The sequence below is a fragment of the Hippichthys cyanospilos genome, chromosome 7 (genome assembly GCF_059441005.1).
Source record: "Hippichthys cyanospilos isolate Australia breed blue-spotted pipefish chromosome 7, RoL_Hcya_1.0, whole genome shotgun sequence".
NCBI classification, from domain to species: Eukaryota; Metazoa; Chordata; class Actinopteri; order Syngnathiformes; family Syngnathidae; genus Hippichthys; species Hippichthys cyanospilos.
Genome location: NC_142375.1, coordinates 16,855,560 through 16,871,080, shown reverse-complemented (window position 1 = coordinate 16,871,080; position 15,521 = coordinate 16,855,560). Strand labels below are relative to the sequence as shown.

Sequence of the window (15,521 nt, the reverse complement as noted above, 5' to 3'; positions counted from 1 at the left end):
CTCGACTTTTACGCGCCTGCGAGCTTCAATGACGGATTCTGACTGCGCTGCACCCAAGATAGATTTGTTCGTGTTCAAAGGTGCAAGACTTAACAGACAAGTAAATCTGCTCCAAAACAAGTTTATAAAGTAAAACCAAATAACCCAAATAAATAAATATAAAGTAACCATACCCTATAGTAATATTTAGAATATCAACAATATTATATTGGTGTAATTACGTATCATAATAATAAATACAATATTAACGTATATGTATATGCGATTAATATATATAGATAAACAAGAAAAAAATCTGTTCAAGAATAAAAATAATGAACATGTTTAACCAGATTTAGCCATGAAAAAGGTCATTTTCATGTAATTTGATCAATAATGCTAAAGACATGTTTCACTGAAATGCATTTGAAAAATCAATTAATTTGACCGAGTGCACTATTGTTGCAGAGAGTCACTCAACATGTAATAATTGTCCCTATATTGGCAGTTGAAAATGGTTTAACGTTTTCTATATCAGTGGATCTCAAAGGGGTGTACGGATAGGCTAACTCTAGAGGTATAGTGAAGGTAACAGCAAATCTAACTGAATTATTTTTGACACCATGACGCAAATAGTATTTTTATCTTCAAATTAACAGCAAATTAATTGGAATGCAGAGCAATCTATTGCTTACTTGTGCTGTTTTGACTCCTTTGCAACAGACAGACACACACACACACACACACACACACGTCATGTTTATTCGCCTTATGCATCCAATCACCCAGCAACTGTCCGTTCGAATGTCTTGTCTCACTGAATGTTTCTTGACATGTTACTACCAGACAACCATTCACACTTACATGCATCCCTGCAGACAATTATTTACTATAGAGTCTTCAGCGAGGCAAGTGTGCATGTTTTTGCAATCTGAGAACATGCCGGGCTACTTGAAGAAAAATCACACAAACACAGGAGAATATGTGAAGTCCAGGTGATGTGCCAACCACATAATGTGAATGAGTCATGTATCTTATCTAATTATATAAAAATTGCAGTAGAGTGCAAACGTGTCTTTTGTGTAATTCATATGTTTCCCTCACCATATCCATTTGTTTCAATAATGTAAGCTCAATGTGGCATCTGTCAATGTCAGTCATGTGAATAGGTGTACCAAAGAAACACACTTCTTTTCTCTCCGCAGGTACACACGCACACACGCATCAAAAGAATAGATAAACAGCTGCAGACAAACCAGATACATCAATATGCTCATACGCTCGTGTAACCACCACATGTCCTTTAACCTCTCCATGCACTTCTTGGTGGTCTTTTTTTTCTGGTCTTCTCTGCAGGGAAGAGAATGGCAACCACCCGCCTCGTCACAAGCTCATCAAGCATTCATGTAAACACACACGTTGGATTGGAATATCTTTGTGTCAGGTTGGTTGGTGTGTGTGTGTGTGTGTGTGTGTGTGTGTGTGTGTGTGTGTGTGTGTGTGTGTGTGGAGGGGGGGGTCTTTTATTAATGTGCCAGTGTCCACAAAAATCCCCTGGCGCGAAACTATTACACGACACAAAGGTTGACCTTACTGACCTGTCAAGGGACATTATTGTCCTATGTGCAACCCTTTTGTGTTTTTGCAATCTTCCACCACAAGGACTTAAGGGAAACATCATTGTTTTACACAAATGGACAAACATGAATGCTAGGACTGCTATTTGCTGGTGACCAATTCAGGATGCACACCTCCTACTGCCTGAAGACAGATTAGAGAGAGGTTAGATTAGAGTAATTCTACTCTAATATATATATATATATATATATATATATATATATATATATATATATATATATATATATATATATATATATATATATATATATATATATATATATATATATATATATATATATATATATATATATATAATCAAAAGGGGAAGAGAAAGGTATGAATGTATGTATGTAATGCAATTATTTGTTTTTCGACTACACACAACAAACGTGGCAGTTGTTATGCTTTATACTGTACAACCCTCCCCCTTCTAGTACAACAGACCCTCCTTCAATAGAGCCCTCCTTGTTCCACCTTCTTTCTGAAGCCCTATAATAACACATAGTGGCCTCAGTAAGTGCTGTTTTCCTGCCTGGACCCATGGACCCTCCCCATAACCAAACAGAAGCTCAGCTCATTTTACCTTCACCCGACCCAGACTGGACCCATTCTGGCCAGACAAATATAAAACAATATGTTTCGTGAGTAAGGACATACTGGTTAATCAAAGCAGCTCACCTCATTTTTCAGATGGGAATAAAAGCTACATGTTTAGATTTTTGTACAAGAATTTCGTTCTCTTTTATATTCATATAAGCGGGTTGTTGGGGTGTTCAAACAGCTACATTCAAGTCAGCAGCAATGGCAGCAAACTAAAAAAAAAAAAGACTTCACCGTTGTAATTCAAGTTCATATACGGATAATTCTTATGCATTTTCTTCATTTTGCACCAAACAAGTTGCATAAACACCACACTACATTGATTTTTTTTTCTATATGATGCAGATAAGACGTAAGAACAAACAACACTATGTAGCCCTGAAATTATGTTGAGCCGCCAATTCAAGGCAGTAACAAACAACTTAATTATGCTCACATTGTCATACGGCACCTGTTTACTGGTGCCTCAGGCTAGGCTGAAGCTGTGTTTAGCATAAATTAGCAGCTAGCTAGAGTAGTAGTAGTAGTAGTAGTACTCGTGCTGGCATGATAGCTATAAATGATTCTCCGTACTTTGATGACATATTTGCTGTTCCTGGTTCGTGGTCATTTGTTTTTGTTTTTTTACACCTCTTGCTATTTTTTTTTATTGTTTTTTAATGTAATAGGTTGAGTTGTTGTTTTTTTTAAGTTGGTTCCTTTGTGTTTCGCATTTCAGGGCCAACGTAGTCATGCTTTCTTTACAAAGGAATCAATTTTTTCAGTAATTGCCTGCTTTGTTGATGTCAATTTGTGCATTGAGTTACCCATGGTGGCGGTGAGGCTATTGAACGAGCAAGTGTAGTTATGGACAACCACCACAGGTTCCTTTTATTGATGGCTTTTTCAGTGCACAGAAATGCCGTGAAGAGATCCCGAGTCCCATTGAAGTGCTGTTCATCGATGACCATCGCCTAATGGTACAGCATGATAATGCCGTGCCCTGCGTTGCATTGACGTGTGCGCAGTTCTTGAAAGCGGAAAACATTGCAATAAATATGTGGATGTGTCACCCGTTGAGCTTGTTGCTGTTGTGAATTGGTCTAAGTGACAACCTGTACAGCTTAGTGCCCCTCAATCAACTGAGCTAAATCTCAGTTTCATTTTGATAGTAGATGTCAATAGCAGCTTAATGGTCTGGAATGACTTTTCTTTCACAGTTATGCATTTTCAAGAGTTCATAGCTTGAATTTTATGTCGTCTTAACGCATTTGACTGATGCTTTAAATGTGGTATTTTTTGTAACAGTGTTTAATATCAAGCAAAATAGTTTTTGATTCAACTGGCTCGCTCACGTAAAACTGTAGTAAAACCGGTAGCATTTTTGGGGTGCTGTAGGTGGATAATTAAAGTTTGGTTTTACTTAAATCAGATAAGTTAATTGCACCCTTATGTGGTTGAGAGGGTTACACAAAAGATCTGTTATTATTATTATTATTAATATTATTATATGCTGGTACTTATTTTATATTAGTATTATACTAATTATATGTAGTTTTGTGATGTTTGCGGTTTTCTGTTATATTTTATCAATTGTGTTATTGCATTTGTTATTATTATCATTATTTATGTGCGGTATTATACTTATTTTAGATGTCAAAAAGCTTTTGTGGCGTAGTTTTGTGGTGTTTACTGTTATATTCATAATTATTGGTATTATTATTATTATTATTATTATTATTAATATTATTATTATTGTTATTATTATTAGTCGTTTTTGTGGGACACATTTTATTCCATGTACAGCACTTTTGATGCAACAATGGTTGTCGTAAAGTAAAGTGATCGATGCTTAGAGTTGATTTTATTTTTATATGATTGAATCCTAATATTTGGAGCTTATTGTTTATTTAAAACGATTGTGGTGAAACGATAAATGGCATTTCAAGACATTTCAATGTGGAAATGGAATATATGCATATTTGCATTAAAAGCCTTGTTACGTAATAAATCGAACTTATAAATCATAACGTTGTACTTTCTGGTGGCTTATTGTTGTAAATCATATGCTGTTTAAACTTTGGGTGAATACATTTAGGAAAAGTCGAAGCTTAGTGGCGATTTGCGGAACTGCACAATGCAAAAAGAGGAGGAGAGGAGGAGGTGGAAAGAGGAAGTTCCAAAACTTTTTTTTTTCTCTCCTCAGAGAAAGATTCCTGGAGACTCTCCGTTAGATTTTCAGAGGAACGGGAAAACCAGCGGAAACTTTGGATAACTACTCGCAGTTTACCTCGTCAAAAAAGTGGATCTTTCCAACTCGGGACTCTCTTCACATGAAACCCGAGGGCAAAAAAAAAAAAAAAAAAGTATTTGCTTTGGTCCTTCCCAGCCTGCGAGGACTTCCACCATCAGAGGCGATGAGATGTGAGTGAGCTATGCCTTGTGGAAATGGAGCGACTGTAACCAAGCGAAAACATGGCGTCCGCGGGCCCAGCGTTTACTTGTTGCCCAGCCTGCTGGTCGCCCTGTGCTGTTTGGAGCCGTGGAGGCTCGGCTCGCAGGCGGCCGCCGGCAGGAGCTGCACGCCCTGTCCGGTCAACTGCAGCTGCACGCTTGCGGGGCCCCAGCACGACTGCTTGGTCAACTGCTCCAACGTCGGCCTGGAGAGGGCCCCCGGGGCGGCAGATATCCCGCTGGACACCGCAGTGCTGTGAGTCCAATTAACCGCACCGCATAACACTATGCTATTGTTTCGATGCGGGAATTATGCTCAGCCACAATAATGTTCACGTGGCAAGCAAAAGCCAACTTTCAAGGAAGGAGCAACACTATTATGATATTATTACAAACGGCGTCTTTGCATCATTTACGACAACGTTTAGTTCATTAGATCTTATCATTGCCTTATCTTATCATCATACAATAATTCTGATATTTTTTTCTTGTAATCGTTAGCAGAAATTTTGCTACACCTTTGATAATGTCTTTCTGTTTTTTTTTTGTTTCTGTTCTGTTTCGCAAAATAGCAGCTGTCTGCTGAAAATATTTTCAAGTTTCACTTCATTGCGCAGAAAATGAGTCATTTACATCAAACAATGTACCTTTGTTCATCGGACGTTGCCAGTGACGTATATTGACAGGCAGAAGAATTAAGTTCCACTAGATGGCAGAATATTTAATTGAATCTGCGATGTTGCCATACAAACAGATAATAGGTTTGTGTTCAATGAGGCAGGCTCAGGTTTCACAGGTTTTTTTTTTTTTAGTAATATGAAACAAGACTTGGGGTTTTTTTTGGTCTCTATACTTACTTTTTGTTTTGTTTGTTTAGAAGTCTCATGAGATTTTTCTCATGTAAAATAGTCATTGTCATGGCTCAAGATTTTGTTGGCTGCACACATGTCTTCTTGACCAACGGATTTGTTGAAATTCCAGTGTTTCGTCAAATTGTAAACTTGTGGCATGAAACTACTAGAAAGCATGCTCTTTGCAAGTAATCTTTTTGTGTGACCTCTATTAAGGGTCAAGATGCAAGGCTGTATTTTTTTGTAGTATGCATGAATGCCTTGTGGTGCTTCAGGGTGAAGCTGGTCACCAGAAAAGGTGAAAATGGACTTTGTAGTGGATGATCTTGCTGCTCTCTAGTGCTGCTGCATGAACCAAGAACATTCTGTTCTGAGCAGACGCAAGCCACATGTTGTCAATTATTTATTTCCATTCAAACCACTTACTCATTTAACTTGTAGAATAGCATATATGAACACAGAACATGGTGATTTGCTATAAACCAATATATGTATATATATATATATATATATATATATATATATATATATATATATATATATATATATATATATATATATATATATATATATATATATATATATATTCAATTTAATTTTCAAGCTGATGAAAAGCCATTTCCCGTTTATTTTATTGATTAGAAATTTAAATTACTGAAAGCTCTAAAGCATTATACAGTAAAAAAAAAACAAAAAAAAACGGTAATTAATTTTTTTGACCTGTCCAATTAATTAAAGTGCTGATTATTTGAACTTTTTATTTTTATGTACTCTAAATATTTACTGCAGTTGTATAAAAGTAACACTGGTGTCATTATTTATCACACATAAATTCATACCATTATTTTGCATCCTTAAACTTAACATGAAATTTATTGATAGGCTTATTGTGTTGACCTGTAATTCACAACAAATTAGACCATTAATTTTCACAAGCAATGCTTAGGTGAGCAAGGCACGTAAGATGTGCAAAGTATTGACCTGAATGTCACTCCTTTACACACAATATAAAGCCACAGTTTGTTTAAAAAAAATTATAAGATACATTGTGCAATATAAATTAAGCATAAATTAACATTTGTTAAATGTGACACCCATTCGGCTGAATAATAATCCATATTTGTTGGGCCCTAATTTATTGTCTTTTTTTGTCCAGTCAGCCTTTACCTGAAAAAAAGAAACAAACAAAAAAAAAGCATTTAATAGGCTCTATTTATTGCCGGTATACGAACTGATTTTCAAATGGTTAATGGAGTCTTTGATTTCTACAGCCATTTTTGCAATTGTGTGAGATGGTCAATTTGCATAATAGTTCTTTGAACTAATGCTAATACATGCACACAATAAGCACCATGGCAAGGTTTGAAATAACATTGTTCTTTAGAGGACCGTCTTGTCTTATAAATGGGTTTATTTGAAAGCACTCTTAAGTTAAGGAGCTTTTTTTTTTTTTTTTTTGCAGGTTAATTTTTTGCTGGTTAATCCCAGTTACCTGAAATAAGGATTTTAAACAATAACAGTAGAACAATATAATGAGAGAGTTGAATCCAGGCCTGCACCTAACATTTTCAACAGAGAAATTTTCAGTGGAGCAATTTGAAACAAAAATACATATTTGCTTTTACACTTAGATTTAATTTTTGTATTTAAGTACATGTATCAGAGTACTTACTGTATATTCATTCAATTCACGTTCAACTCACGTTCAACCTTAGTACAGAGGTCCTCAACCGCAGATCCTCAGCCCAGTCCGTGGTTCAACTGGTACCTGGATCAACTGATCTAGTTTGTCATTTAACAGTTATAGTTCTGTGCTTTATTTGTGCTTTGTTTGGCTTGATCTTTGTATTTTGGCGCCACCTCTGTCCACTGTTGATGTTAAATTGTGTAGTGAGGAAGGACGGTGTAACCTCAGATGAGAACAGGTGACACACGTTGTTCTGTCTCTGTGAAATCTGGTCCACAAGTTTCTGTAAGTTGTACTTTCTTTGTAAGAATGTTGTCAATTATTGCCCAAATTTATCTTGTTTATTGTTCCAACAACTTGTGACTGTGGATAACATGTTAGCTAATGCGGCCTTGTATGTTTTTAGTTCGTTATAATTTCTATTTGTGTCAGGTATTTCCTTTGGTACATAATTATCATATGCAAGGTCTAATTGTCTAATTGTTGTTTTGTATTGAAATGAAATGTATTTGTAATTCTGTTATGATTGATTTAATCAATGCAATTTGTGAACATTTGTGAAAGATAAATAATACCTGCACATGGGGAGACCTGAGTAACTAGTTATTGCGATGTTTGATTTTGAAATGAGAGACACTGACAGGCTTTGCTGGATGTATCGTTAATGGTGATCACATATTTCATGTGCACTTCATAGGAGGGGTGTGTGTGTGTGTGTGTGAAAGGATAATCATTTTAAAAATACACGAAAGTGACAGCCCGAGTGAAATCTAGCTGGCACAGGTTTTGCAGCATTTTGGATTTTGCATGGATGGCCTCGGCAATTAGCAGCTATTCCCCCAAATTATAGGGAGCAGCAAACATAAACTCGGTTCCTTGAGGGTCACTATCCTGGATTTTTTAGATGTCTCCCTGCTTCAACACACTTGACTGAAAAACATGCAAGATAGCGTCACTGGAGGACCGGGATTAGAGACCCATTTTTTAAAAATATGGACGTATACCAAGAAGAAGAATGTTAATGTTGCTTACTATGAATAAGAAAAGAAGTATTCATTGTTCCTCCTCGATCACCACACTTGTAGTTGCCACCCTTTCTTGCTATTATGTAACTCGTAGGTTCTTCCATTTCATCATAATTGCTTCCTTGTCTCTCCCAAGTGTGCCAGCAATTACTTTCCAAGTGTTGTTGACAACATTTTGATCACGATGCTCTTTATGAGCTGAATTGTACAAACGCGTGTACTCCTTAAAGGGACAATGTGTAAGATTTAGACAGTTTTTCATTTTGGGCTGCAGGAGGTGCTGCATTTACCATTTTCCGGAGCTATAACAGACATGGCGGCCTCCATAGGAATGCCACCACACCATGTAATATCATTTAATGATAACTAGATCTACGATTATATTTAAAACATACATTTAGTTGCAAGTTATTGAAAAGTCTAATTATTAAATTTATTCCTTTTTAATGAAAAACGGTCTATATCTTACACATTGTCCCTTTAAGCATTGCTTGAAGTATTTCTGCATAGTTTAGAAATTTCAGCAGGTACATATTGCGAAAATTAGGCACGCCATAAAATTCATGCGCCTGTTGATGCTGCGCTGATTTCACCACGCTTTCGTCAGGTATAACCAAGCTTAACGACAGTCAAATGTGACAATGAGATTTTTAGGCTGTTTAACGATTGGCGAAGACGTTTAATTTAGCAAGTGGCAACCCTGATGTCACCAGTCTTGTCTTGATCCATTTTACCTGAATTGTACACCCTAGGACATCTGTATTGTGGTTTAGAGCACTTTGTGGGGTTGCTACGGCAACTACATACATGCGCACATAAATACACAAACCGTCCCTTCTCTCCACCAGATGAAGTTATCGTGACAGTCACCTTTGTACACACATACCTGTAATGTATACACAAACGTGTTTTCACTTACAAACACAAATACTGAATGTGTTGACCTTTTGTGATGGAGTTTATTGTTACCGTGGCAACAGTCAAATATTACATCAATTAGTGAGTGCAGATATTCCAGGGGAAGAATGGGTAATGCCCATCATACGTTGTATTGCGTGGTCCAACCAGAATCTGTTTCATCTTCATTACCCAAGCCCTGAAAATCAAACAATCCTCCCACGCACTGTATGCTTAATAATGAGGCTGTTTGCTGTGTTATCTATTGAACTGCTTCCAATAATTTGTCCTTGTAATGAAGCGAAATACGGTCTTAGAAACAGCCATCACTGTAAAGAAAACTACTGAATCAATACTTTTCTGCCATTGTCAGTCAAATTTGAGCAGTCATATCTTCATAACTTCATATCTTCATTCATCTGGATTTTTGACACAGGTCTTCAATGCGATGACTCATTAAGATTGTGTCTAATGAAGTGGCCAATAAGATTACATAAGACAATTTAATGGCTAATCCTAGCCCTAGAATAAAATGAAGTACCAACCATATTGTGCAGTTATTATTGTTGTCCGCATTTGTAGAACATAATTATTAGCAAAAAGGAGTCCCAAGAAAATCCATGTGTGAGTCATTGTGGGACAGAACGTCATATGAGTCATCTTTGCACTCTGCATGAAAAATCGTTGCACCACGGAAAAGGAAATGCAATGCTGTTTTAGGGCTGTAACTATTATTTTAGGAACCAATGAATCTCTCGATTATTTTTTTTCATTAATCATTAAATGGGATCAAACACTTTGACATTTCCATACCTCTATTCAAAAATAATGTCCTTATTTCAAATAGCAGTGCAGGAAATCCACAAACATTAAAGTGGCTATGATTCAGTTATGGACTTGTTGTTTTAAATTTTTAGTAGACAAGCTCACCCACATCATTGAGTACATCATTGAGAACAAAGTGTTTTCAAAAGTAAATGGTGATATTTTTAGATGAGTCAAGGTAAAAGCAGATTTTTGTAAATATTTACATTTTATACAATAATTATCAGTCTGCTTTCACAGAGGGCTAAATCAATGTGAATGTTTGGTGTAGCTGTCAGGAAGCTGAAATTTTGAGGATTTGAACAATCCCCAAATGATAAAGTGATTATTTGAGTATTGATTATCTGTCAGTAGTCATGGACCTATTGATAGTTGATAGTTACAGGTTGAAAATTCAAGGTTTCAATAACCACTAATACTGTCAATAAAAGTAAGTGCTTTTCTTTTTTGCTTATTCTAACAAAGGGGATGAAAACATTCAGATGGCTGTTTTATTATTATGTTTTTAAACTTCTTGGATGCATGGATAAGGGCCAATGTCTTTCGAACCTATCCAGCATGCTGGAAAACATGACAATTTTGATAAATAAACCAATAAATACACTGAATTTTGATGACGACACCGATTTCAGTGAGAGGATTTGAGAAGCTTTACCAATTGAAATCAAGTTATGTCACTCAGCACTCCCTCCGTGCTCATTTTTGATGAAGAAACACAAATCAAATGCTCGTCAAATTAATGCTCATGCTTGTCAAACGAACTTGCTTTCTGTATAATTTACAAGTGATAACATTCAAAGTTGTTTAAAAAAATATGTCACATTATTTTAAAGGGATTTTTCCACTTCGGACATTCCTGGAAGAACAGTGCAGTTTGTTATTGATTTGACAAAACAAGCTGCCTCTGGCAGTAATCATGGCAAACGCTGTTTATTTTTAAACTTGTGGAGCACATGCTAACAAATAGTAGTGCTATATATCTACAAAATTGCAAAGAACAGTTCAACCTGAAGAAAAAGTTACCGTAAATCTCCGACAAAGGAAAATAAGCATAAGGGGGAATCAGCGCAGCAATGAGGCTCATAAATTGAAGCGTATGGATGTTTTCTTGGCTGAGGAATTGATTTTGAAATCATTGCATCACATAGCTTTTGTAACTATAAGAACTAAAAGAACTATGACATTGTACTCACAGGGCTTGACATATGTCTGGTATACGTTTAAATGAAAATACGGTGGCAGAGAATCTTTAAATTAATTAATTAATGTATTTATTTTCCTAAAATATGTAGCTTCTGCTCATTTCAGCATAGCATCTCATTTGATGCGCAAAGCATAGTTTGATTATGAAGTCACATCCACATTATATTGTTATGTCATACTCTCCCTGCCAAAATTCATAATCTGCGTTTATCAAAACAATATGAAGCATGACTTGCATTTCCAGAAACATTTTCAGCACACTCGTGAACCGAATGACATAAATGCTTCAAAGAGTGGATAGCTTTTTTTTCTCCAACCTCCTATTGCTTCTGCCTGTTGGAAAATGTCATTGTTCTACCGGCCATTTATAGATTGGTGTCTTAGATATGTTGATGAGCAAAGGTTTACTTTCTATCGATAATTAATTGAAATAAGTAAGTGAATGTACTGAAATGGCATTATTTCCTACAACACCTCTGATGATCTCTCATGGCCGACTAGCATGCATGGCAAGCTGAATTTAGAGGGGTGGAATTTGTTTTCAATGTAGTGTATTCAATTAGTTGTTTTAAACACAGCTGTATCCTTTTCCGCCGTGCGAAATGCTCAACTTGCACACAAGGTGCTTTCAGCATTAAAATAATTTCGTATTACAGACATTATCAACTACATATGGATATGTATGTATATATGCATATACTGTAAGTACTTATATATGTATGTACAGCATGTTTGTATAAGTACGTGTGTGTGGGTTAGGTTATATATGAATTGTATAAAATAGTACTTTGGTCATTGCACAGTGGGTAAAAATGAAGTTAATGAGGGATCAACTTCATATTTGCGTGGTGACAAACAAAAAGTAATTGTGTGGCTTTATACCAGTGAAATCGACATATTTTTGCAGTACAATACAATGAGTTGATTTTTTTCTCTCATTTATACTAATTTTCTCATACAGAATTTTTGTGACTCGCGCAGCACGACACAACTTACCCCTAGCAGAAACAGTGTCCAGTGAGCTCAACTGCTAGCAGTTTTTTCGTTCTTCTTGCACGCGTTGACGACATGGTCATTATTTGTGTGTGTCTTTGTATGTGAATGCGCGTGTGCAAGGCCTTATTTGAGTGAGTGCGTTAAACCGCTGCACACAGCTGCCCAATGTCTTCCAGCTGGATACCAGACAACGTAGACAGCAGCAGCTGGAAAAATGGACAGAATGTTCTAAAGAGGAGTGGAGCGTGTTTGTGACCCAACCAGGCTGTTGAATTAAACATTAAGACGTTTTAGACCAAACGTCTTCAATCAACGTCCTTCTAGTTTCTCCAAATGCAGAGGGGTCCTTTAAAACTCTAGACAAAATCCCTTCCCTTGAGAATTATGTGCAAATGACAGGAATACCCTTTAAAATGGGAAAAAGCCACTGAAGTCTATTTCTGCTCACTGCATATTTTAGCTCTCCACAGGTAGCATATGCAAATATGATTGGGGCCTTGAGGTTCATAGAGAATGCCTTTAAGGCAATAGAGGGTTGCAAAATATGCTTCTTGAAATGTCATCATGTTAACGTCCATTGCCACTTTTCTGATGATGCCTTATCATGCCACCTTTGCTTCGTCAATACATTTCAGGCAGGTGAGCTTGAGCAGGGGTGCTCAAATGTTTTTCGAAGAGGGCCAGATTTGGTAAGGTGAAAATGTGTGGGTGCCAGCCATTCCGCCTGACATTCTTTCAACCAATAACATTAAATACAAATGAACTATGTTATGATTTTTTTTTCTATTTGCAAGTGGCGTTCATTTCATTTATTTATTTCTTTTCAAGTTTTTACCAAAATCACAAAATCATTTTTGAAGACCACACCAAATGAAGAGAAGACTTTTGGAAAGATTAAACATATATACCTTCATTACAATTAAATTACATTTGCAAATTATTCACGATTAAATTTTCACTATAAACTTCTACAGTTGGGCGGGAGGGTCTTTGGAATGTGATCTGTTTATTTGTTTAGACGTGTTTATGTATGAGACAATGTGCTGCTTGTAAAGCCACGGTATCGTAGTCAAAGCCAAACCGCGAGGAAGTCAGTCAATCCTTCAAAATAAACTGTACTTATGGTACAAGTAACATTTGACATGAATGTCTTTGCTACGCTTTTTTTTAAAGTTATTTTCCGGAAGCTTAGTCATGACGACTGTTGTAAACTCCTCGTTGCTGCTGAATTTGTTGTGGATGGGGTTGACTCTCATTCATTTGTTTATAGAAAAGGAAATCAACATAAAATCTTTTGGCGGATGAGTTGAGGTGCCACGTTTGTCAGTGGATTGGCGCAAGAAGAATAAAGTAGCATTGTTGCCTGAGCATGCCTGAGCCTAGAGCCAATAACAGCTGTTAAGAGGTGGGGCTAACATTGTACAGGTCATGACAGGATAGCCAATCATAGGGCATATTCACACCAGAGGCAGTTGCGCTAACCACAAGCTCAGTGTTTCGCCACGGTGAACTCCAATGCCCGGAGAAGACCCACACAGGCACAGGGAGAACATACAAACTCCACACAGGTGTTCCTCCACCGTTCAGAATGGAACATACCCAATGGCATGTGTTTTTTTTTAGTGCAACCTGTTGAGTCTGGATTGGGTCTTCTCCTACTTGTGGTCCTTTCTCAAGGTTTCTTATTTTCCCCAGATGGAGTTTTGGAGTTTTTCTCTTTTCTCTTCCAAAAGTTTTTTCAAGTGAATGCTCCTGTGATTCTGTAAGTGTTCTATGTGAGGCTCTCTGATTTTTTTTTCACCTGTAAAGCCCTTTGAGACTGTGGTGACTCAGCGCTATACAAATTAACTTGACTTGCGCTCCAAAATCCATTTCATATTAAACTTACAAAAATAACCACTACATAAAATGTGCCCCCATTTTCTCAATTGCTCCTTGTCTGGATATCCCTTGCGTTTTGCTGCTCTTGTCTCTCAACTTCATTATCTTTGAATGTCATATTGATTAAAAACCTTAATGCAGCAGGAGCATGGAAAAACAAGGAGGGCCAAAAGAAAGGGTGAGGCAGCAGCACAGGGAAAGATGGATGAAAGCGACCACAGAGCAGTCTGTATTTAGTGGGTTAGTGGAGCGCTGGTCTCCACTCTTGGAGACATTGACCACTCCACCACCCCGATGCAGAAAACCTGATCTCTTATTTGACCAGACCCACGACGCATATTCCAGGCTGCGGCTTTCATGTATTTAGTCAATTTAAACTTCCATCGCTATCACCTGGAGAGCGCTCCTCTTTCTGTTGACAAGTATCTTTTCCGCAATTCGTATTCCCTCTTGTGAGTGTGTGTGTATGTGTTTATCAGTACTCTCATCCACCAGCTCAGAATAAGTGGCACCAGACAGGCCATATAAGGAGTGGTTAGATCATTGGCCACACCGTTAGTAAAACAGAACCATATGTGTGCAGCGGGTGTTTGTGAGCAGCACTATAGTCGGAGTGTGACTTTGCCGTGTGCTCGCATCTAATTAAAAGCACGTGTGACCGAAGGTAGCCGAGAGAACGGGAGCCCGTTGCAAATAGACATGCTTGAAGGTCATGTTATCTGGTTATGACAAACTGTCTCTCTCTCTCTCTCTCTCTCTCTCTCTCTCTCTCTCTCTCTCTCTCTCTCTCTCTCTCTCTCTCTCTCTCTCTCTCTCTCTCTCTCTCTCTTCATGCCTTGTCCAAGACTCTTCCCACTAGCAGAAGGTGAGAAAAAAACCTTCCTTATTCGGAGCAGATTTGAATTCTCACACCTGTCATGGAGGGAGTTACATAAAGCGAGGTGTCAGTCTAATGTGCAAACTATCATCTCATGCATCAAGCGTGGTTGCGCTCCCTTGTTTTATCTGCTGATGACTTTAGCAGAAGAGAAGGCTCTCTCGCTCTCCATCTTTCTTACACAGCTTGTCTGGAATGTACAGATGTTTCCTTTTGGGAATGGGCGTCCTGCTTGGTTCACACACACTAGAAAGAGAGTGAACGTGGGGTGCGTTCCCATACACTCAAACGCTCATTTGCAGGTTTTTTAAAATACCCCCCTGAGATGATAATAGTTTCTACTGTGCATATAATGACGGTGAAACATGTTCGGCTAAAAGTGCTCTTTATTAGTTAATCGTGTAACTTGAATCCGACAGAAACTTGTTGCCTTGCATTCACTTATTGTCCTCCCGCAACCTTGGGCTCCGTTTATTCTCTGGTTTTTGTTTCATCGACCTGACGAAGAGCTGGAGTTTTACTGTGAAGAAGCTGAAGTCACAAAGTTCCACACTGGCCCTCCTTGTTTGTTTTGGCCAAAGTTCGGCTTCTCTCACTTCCTTTGTCATGATTAAGCTACCACCAGAACGAACGCCAATTTGGGTTAG

At 37.5% G+C, this 15,521-nt stretch overlaps 1 protein-coding gene across 1 annotated transcript in view; it reads left to right on the top strand.

Annotated features, from left to right (window-relative positions):
* The first annotated feature begins 4,583 nt into the window (after nucleotides 1–4,583).
* pkd1a (polycystic kidney disease 1a) overlaps nucleotides 4,584–15,521 on the top strand; it is a 59,015-nt gene continuing 48,077 nt past the window's right edge. Inside the window, 1 exon segment of the mRNA XM_088420199.1 lies at nucleotides 4,584–4,888. Within this exon segment, the coding sequence (XP_088276325.1) occupies nucleotides 4,614–4,888 (275 nt within the window). The 5' untranslated portion in view covers nucleotides 4,584–4,613.